Below are 7,280 nucleotides of genomic sequence, written 5' to 3'. Positions count from 1 at the left end.
TGTTTTTATACCAATTCCTGCCGAGTTTACTCTGATAATTGTGCAGATGTGGTCTTTTGGGAATCATTCACCAATGGAGCTTGGTTGTCCTCTATTGGACATTTCTGGTACTGCATCTGAATAAAAACTGCCACCAAAAGGTCACTTCTTGATATATTTATAAAATTTGGATCAGAGCTGGGTTAGATTGTGGCTTTGATTTTCTAATATTTTTACATTTCAGTTGATATTTTTAATATATTTTATTTATATAAAAAATGTAAAGTTTGTGCAGTACATTTTCATTACAATAAACGTAAACTTCTATATTTTTATTTAACTTTAAAAACCATTTTCACTTGCACAATACACTGTCAAGTTTCTTCTTTAAAATGAGACCAGGCGTAGGTCTCATTTATGAGTTACAACCATATAAGTTTACACCAAATATAGGAAGGAATAATAACAATGTGTTGCCATGGCAACAATTTTAACAACCCCTTTACAATTTTACACCAGCAGTGTCTTGGCATTATTTTTAAGAATTTTGAAACAATTCATGTAAACACAAGAGGGCTATTTCAAAGTCTGTTAAAACTGCCTTACTTCCTGCTGCCAGTTGGTGGCGCTATGACCATAATAGCCGCATAAATGTGATCATCCCCCATTACAAAAAAATACAGCTGAATTTTCATCAAAATCATACAATGCACACAGAAGATATAAGGAACTTCCTGTTCACATTTTTGCCCTTAATTTATTGCCTCGCCATGGCAACATTCAAAACATAAAAAAATCTGTGCGCAATTCAGCATCTTTCAATGTCTTGACATAATATTGCCTAAGTTTGGTGCCAGTCACATGAATCCCATAGGAGTATTCAAAAGTTCAGGGCCTGCAATTTTCAAAAAATGCATATTCAATTCAAAATGGCCAACCTTCTGTTGGGTGGAGCTAATAAGTAAAGTAAATTTTACCATCTTGATGAGAACAATATATGTTCCGGCTTGATGAGAACAATATATGTAACAAGTTTGGTGACCGTAAAAGAAACTGACCCCACAACTTTTGGCAAAAGGTTGTGCTACAGCGCTCCCTAGCCACGTCCATGTGTTAACTTTTTCCCAGGCCTAATGGCCAACAACTCTGATGTGTGTGCAAAATATCATAAAAGTTCAAGCACTCAAGTACATCAAAAACTTGAATATACATAAAAAGGAATAATGACATTTAATGACAACAATATTTAAGATATCAAGACTCCCTTCAGAATTTTAAATCTGCACCATCTTGACATTTTTCTAAAAAAATTTAAGCAATTCAGGTAAACATAAAAGGGATATTTCAAAGTCTGTTAAAAGTGCCACACTTCCTTCCGCTAGTTGGTGGCGCTACGACCGTGACCCACAATAGTCACAACAATGTGATCAGCCCGCAAGGCCAAACATACGGCTCAATTTTGATGTAAATCACACGATGCACACAGAAGATATGAGACACTTCCTGTTTCCCATTTTTTGCCGTTACTTTATCGCATCGCTATGGCAACAGTTCAATATATAAAAACCCGTTCACAATTTAGCATGTCTATGTATGTCTATGTCAATGAATTTGCATGATGTCACCCACATTTAGTACCTGTAACATGAATCCCCTAGGAGGAGTATTTCAAATTCCAGAGCATGCATTTTTCAAACAATCCAAAACGACCGACTTCCTGTTGGGCGGAGCTTTTGACTGAGTGCGAAAGTTGTCCGGCTTGATGAGATCTATTTATGTACAAATTTGGTGACTAGCTCAAAAGGGATGTGCTACAAAGCCCCCCCGAACATGCCCATCTTCTAGGTGGCACTTTCAGTGCTTGGGCCCTAAATATGTAGCTGCAAGCAACGATGACAGGCCCAAGCACCATGGGTCCATTTCCAATGGCTTTTGGAAAACAATGCACGGTGGACATGCATTTGGCATTATTCTAAACAATTTTGAAGCAATTTGGGTAAATATAATAGGACTATTTTAAAGTCTCTTGTAAGAGCCCAAAATGTTGAAATTAGTTTTGTAGACAAAAATATAATTGTGCCAACATATTAATTACAAAAAAAACCTTTTTTTTTTAAATGGATGACTTACCTGTCATCCGAATAATTAAGAAAAGCAGCCACTAAGTGCCCAACATATAGATGGGAACTCCAATACTGTTTAAAAAGCATCCCAGGGTGATACCTCAAGTTGGTTGAGAAAGAGTACATTTCTGCAAAATCTAGGCAAAGTGTGGCCACTTTGAAGATGCTAAAATATAACACAGTTTAGATTTATTTGGGATTTTTTTAGTCACAACATAATTCCCATATTTCCATTTCTATAATTCCATAGTTGTGATGACTTTACTATTATTTTAAAATGTGAAAAAAAAAAATAAGTGACCCTAAGCTTTTGAATGGTAGTGTAGGTGTCAGTTTATGACTTTCCACATTCATATGTATGGTGTCCGCAAACGGTTACTTACTGTTGTAACACGCTAGCTGACGTTACGCTGTCTCCTGTGATAGAGCCGCTGAGGTGCAATGACCAAACAAATCTACTCCACCTCACAACACACTGCCCTTTGTGTGCTTGAGCCCATTATTGCTGATTTAAGCTATTTTTTACAGATCTTAAATCAAAGATCTGAAAATAAATAAATAAATAATTCCTTTCCACAGCTAAACTTTTGTAGTTGTCACTCAAACAGCCAGAAAACCAGGGAACTAGAGCTTATAAAAGAGTTTACGTTTTTTGACCATTTTATAAATGTCTTGTTTATTAAGGGAAACATAATTACTACAAATTTCAAATCACACTAATGGCAAATAATCTCCGCCTATAATTGAGATATTATGAATATTAAGTGTTATGATACAAGATTTCATTCAAGTATTTTACAGTCCTTTCCCAGTCATTCTAGCCCCTAAACCTCTGAAAATCCTCTTGAATAATGACATCAATCCACACGTCTAATGCACCAAATGTGACATCACGTAGAGTTTTAACATCGGTTTGGAGCTGAATAAAATATTTTGTATGGTATTGGTGATCATAAGACTTTCCTCAAGATTTGAGCACAGCTACCTTGAATGAAGCCCCCCCAATATAACATCTAAATGTTTGTAGCAAGTATCAAACAAAAGAAAACCTGATATTAGTATAGTGCATGAGAGCATGTTTGAAATCAAAGCAAAAACTCGAGACATTTTAGCTAACAAATGGGCATAAAGTTCACACGTGAAATTTCATTCATTACACAGGAAATGAGTTCAAATTCATTTGGCGAATTGTCAAAGGCTACACGAGGATCGACGCATCACTTGTGTCATGAATGATCAAAAACAGAAGGCTTGTTTCTTCACAGGTTTCTAGTTGATATCATGGTCAGTTTCCCTTTCATTCAGACATCATCCTGTTTGTGGTGCCCATAACACAAGTGTGAAGATAAATACTATGCAATAATAAAACATACCATAAGAGGCGCTAGAACACTGTAAAAATTTAAACGCATTAGACTAAAAGTTGTCATGGGTGAGCATAAAAAAGGTGAAGTAGTAAGGCAAATATATCATCTGAACTATAAACAATAAATGACACATACAGCCAGGTGGTGCAAATGTCTCTTAATTTCTTGAATTCATATTTACACGATGATTAACACATTCATCTGGAATTGATTCCTATTTGGATGCACACACAGTTCTCACTGGATCTTCTAAATGTGCTGCTGAATGAGGGATGAACAGAAGCATAAGAAGCGTTCCTCAAACGTTCATATGAAGAGATGACTGTGGTGATCATCTGTTGAACACCCCCTCCTCCTGTATCAGACTGTGACACTTGAAATCAATCACCTGGATTGTGATGATTTTGGCAGACTGGCGTGTCACAGTGAGGCAGATGTTTCGGTATGACCACTGACAGTCTATTGATTTGTTTGCTATAAAATTTAGCAACGATCCCAAAAAATGCAACAAAATCATGCGGCTCTGTGAGCGTTTGCATCATTTAGTCTCTTCAGTACATACTCTAGTCAAGAGCAAACATCTCCATTAACAACCTTTATGTTCTAGAAAAAGAAAAAAGTAAAACTCAAGATGAGGGCGGAATCACATTGTGACTCGACTGAAGATATAAAGGAGCAATAGAGTCGCATGAAAGCTTCAACAGAAGCCTTTCTTCTACCCCAATATGATAGGACAGCAATAAAAATATTCAAAAGTCTTGAATAAAATAAAAAAATGGAAGGATTTCTCATGTGCTCTGCCGTAGCTGATTCAGAAATGTTTGCAGGTCATCGTGAAAGAGCCGTGATTTGATAATCGTGAGCAGTTTGTTTCAGGCAAGTCGGCGGAGACTGACGATCATTTCGGCACGTGCTGGCCTGAGTTTTTGGCATCGACTCTGGTGGGCGGGGCTCCGGTGAGTTGGGCGGAGCCTGCAGCAGTCTGTGTCTGGTTTCGGCTCGTTGTCGGCTGAGGAGGATGCCGTCGCCAACCGTCGCCACTATAAGCGTGTCTCTTGCGACCGCCATCCTCCATGGGTGGCTACAGGAAACAAATATCATCTTAAATATCACAGTTTGCTAGTTTGTATCATTTTGACAAATATAGCGATTTGAAGTGTAATACGATTAACATGTTACATCTCATATTGCTGCAATTTAGAAATTAAAGGTGTTTTAAGTGATGCAGAAAATGTCCTACTTTATTAAAGATATTAATGAAATAAGTGTCCTGAGATATCTCAGCTGTGACAGCTGTAGACTTTGTAAACAGCAAACAAAATGCTTCTCACCTGTCAATCATTTTGCTCGTTCTCATAGTGTTGTATTTGAAGCACATCATTGAAGCTATGATTCATAATGTTTGTCAGTTGATGGCACTACTGTGCCACTGTTGAATTTGACAGCCACAGGAACAAACAATGCTGCTCTTTTGCTCTGTGTTGGTCTCAAAATTATCTTTGGAGGGTAGGGTTTTGGAATGAGGGGGCATGGCTAATTCAACGGCTCAGTCACTTAAAAGCTTAAGAATGCTAAAAATCGCTTACAGCACATTTAAGGCTAAAAGAACATTAAGAAACAGCAGCGATTGTGTTCAACAGAGTGTGTGAAAACTAAGAGTTTTCACATTCGCTCTCTTTAAAAGAGTCAAACAGTGAGGCGAGTGAAAAAGGAGCCAGTTCTCTTTGTATTCACATTGTACATGGACTTGAAAGAACAGTAAGATTTATTTTGGTCTTTGTAAATGAAAGGAATAGATTTCAAAATGTATTCACATGGCCATACAAGGTTGTCCAGTTGAACTCTCAAGCCTCTATTTCACAGAAAATCTTTTGCATGTTTCGATATGTTTATAATCCACCTCTCATTGCAAATGTGGGAAAATGCTGTCATCTCTTTTTCTGTCATAAATTCACTTGAAGTGTCCAGAAATGTTCTGATTACAAACATTTAGGCCATACTGTGATGAATTTATGCTTGTCTGTACTCACATCCACTCTGAAGTCCTCGAGACGTCTGAACTTGCATAAATACTCTTGAAGTTTGGGCTCAATGTCCATGTTTTTTGTTTTAGAATATTTCAGAAATGCCCAAAACTTCTCCAGTCCATATAGCTGGCCTATCAGGAAAGAAAACAAATGTGTGTATAAAGAATGAAAATGAATTTTGAAAGAAATGAGAGAAATGTTTGCACAGACAGACCTGCTTCATAGTCTTTGACAGTCTCCTCTTGAAAGTCTTTAAATATGTCAGGTCTGAACTTCCTCTCCAGTCCATAACTGTAAAACCTGAAGAGGCACTCAAGCCCGTACCTGACAAACACATCATGACATCGTTCACTACTTTCACATTCATTGTCTCAGTGATGCGACAATCATTAGTGTTCAGACCATATACACTGATAAGCCACAACATAAAAACCACCTGCCTAATATCGTGAAGGTCCCCCTCGTGCCACCAAAACAGCTCAGACCCATTGAGGCATGGACTCCACAAGACCTTTGAAGGTGTCCTGTGTTATCTGGCACCTAGATGTTAGCAGCAGATACTTGAAGTCCTGTAAGTTGTGAGGTGGAGCCTCCATGGATCGGACTTGTTGGTCCAGCACATCTCATAGATGCTCAATCGGATTGAGATCTGGGGAATTTGGAGGCCAAGTCAACACCATGAACTCTTTGTCATGTTCCTCAAACTATTCCTGAGCAATTTTTTCAGTGTGGCAGGGCGCATTATCCTGCTGAAAGAGGCCACTGCCATCAGGGAATACCGTTGCCATGAGGGCATGTACGTGGTCTGCAACAATCTTTAGGTAGGTGGTACGTGTCAAAGTAACATCCACATGAATGCCAGGACCCAAGGTTTCCCAGCAGAACATCACCCAGGGCATCACACTGCCTCTGCCAGCCTTCCTTCTTCCCATGGTGCATCCTGCTGCCATCTCTCCCCCAGGTAAATGACGCACACGCACCCGGCTGTCCACATGATCTAAAAGAAAACGTTTCATCAGACCAGGCCACCTTCTTCCATTGATCCATGGTCCAGTTCTGATGCTCACATGCCCATTGTAGGTGCTTTTGCCGGTGGACAGGGATCAGCATGGGCACTCTGACCGGTCTGCGGCTACGAAGCCCCATACGCAGCAAGCTGCAATGCACTGTGTGTTCCGACACCTTTCTATCATGGCCAGCATCAAGTTTTTTAACAATTTGTGCTACATTAGCTCTTGTGCGCGATCGGACCAGGCGGGCTAGCCTTCGTTCCCCACGTGCATCAATGAGCCTTGGGCGCCCATGACCCTGTCGATGGTTCACCGGCTGTCCTTCCTTGGATAACTTTTGGTAGGTACTAACTACTGCATACCGGGAACACCCCACAAGGCCTGCCGTTTTGGAGATGCTCTGACCAAATCATCTAGCCATCACAATTTGACCCTTGTCAAAATTGCTCGGATCCTTACGCTTGCACATTGTTCTTGCTTCCAACACGTGAAATTCAAGAACTGACTGTTCACTTGCTGCCTAATATATCCCACCCTTTTACATGTGCCATTGTAATGAGATAATAAATGTTATTCACTTCACCTGTTAGTGGTTTTAATGTTGTGGCTGATCAGGGTATATATTAGATGTGTAACGGTTCTCGGTAAAAAAAACGAACCGTACGGTACGCCAACCATGGTTCAGTAAGCATTTGCTCCGTGGTTCATCTTTAGTTTAATAATGCATTTGGATCATACAATTTGGCGAAGAAAATAAAGCACCAAATAGACATG

The 7,280-nt window shown here is 39.3% G+C and overlaps 1 protein-coding gene across 5 annotated transcripts in view; it reads right to left on the bottom strand.

Annotated features, from left to right (window-relative positions):
• Positions 1 to 296: 296 nt before the first annotated feature.
• LOC127430646 (la-related protein 1-like) overlaps positions 297 to 7,280 on the bottom strand; it is an 88,846-nt gene continuing 81,862 nt past the window's right edge. For all 5 annotated transcript variants that reach the window (XM_051680566.1, XM_051680567.1, XM_051680568.1 and 2 more), the window contains 3 exons: positions 5,711 to 5,820; positions 5,500 to 5,627; positions 297 to 4,550 (listed from right to left, as the gene is read on the bottom strand). In XM_051680566.1, the coding sequence (XP_051536526.1) occupies positions 4,368 to 4,550; positions 5,500 to 5,627; positions 5,711 to 5,820 (421 nt within the window). In that variant the 3' untranslated portion in view covers positions 297 to 4,367. The remainder of the gene's footprint in view (positions 4,551 to 5,499; positions 5,628 to 5,710; positions 5,821 to 7,280) is intronic.

Source organism: Myxocyprinus asiaticus, chromosome 40 (assembly GCF_019703515.2).
Source record: "Myxocyprinus asiaticus isolate MX2 ecotype Aquarium Trade chromosome 40, UBuf_Myxa_2, whole genome shotgun sequence".
In the NCBI taxonomy this organism is placed as follows: domain Eukaryota; kingdom Metazoa; phylum Chordata; class Actinopteri; order Cypriniformes; family Catostomidae; genus Myxocyprinus; species Myxocyprinus asiaticus.
This window is presented reverse-complemented; position numbering and strand designations above follow the sequence as displayed.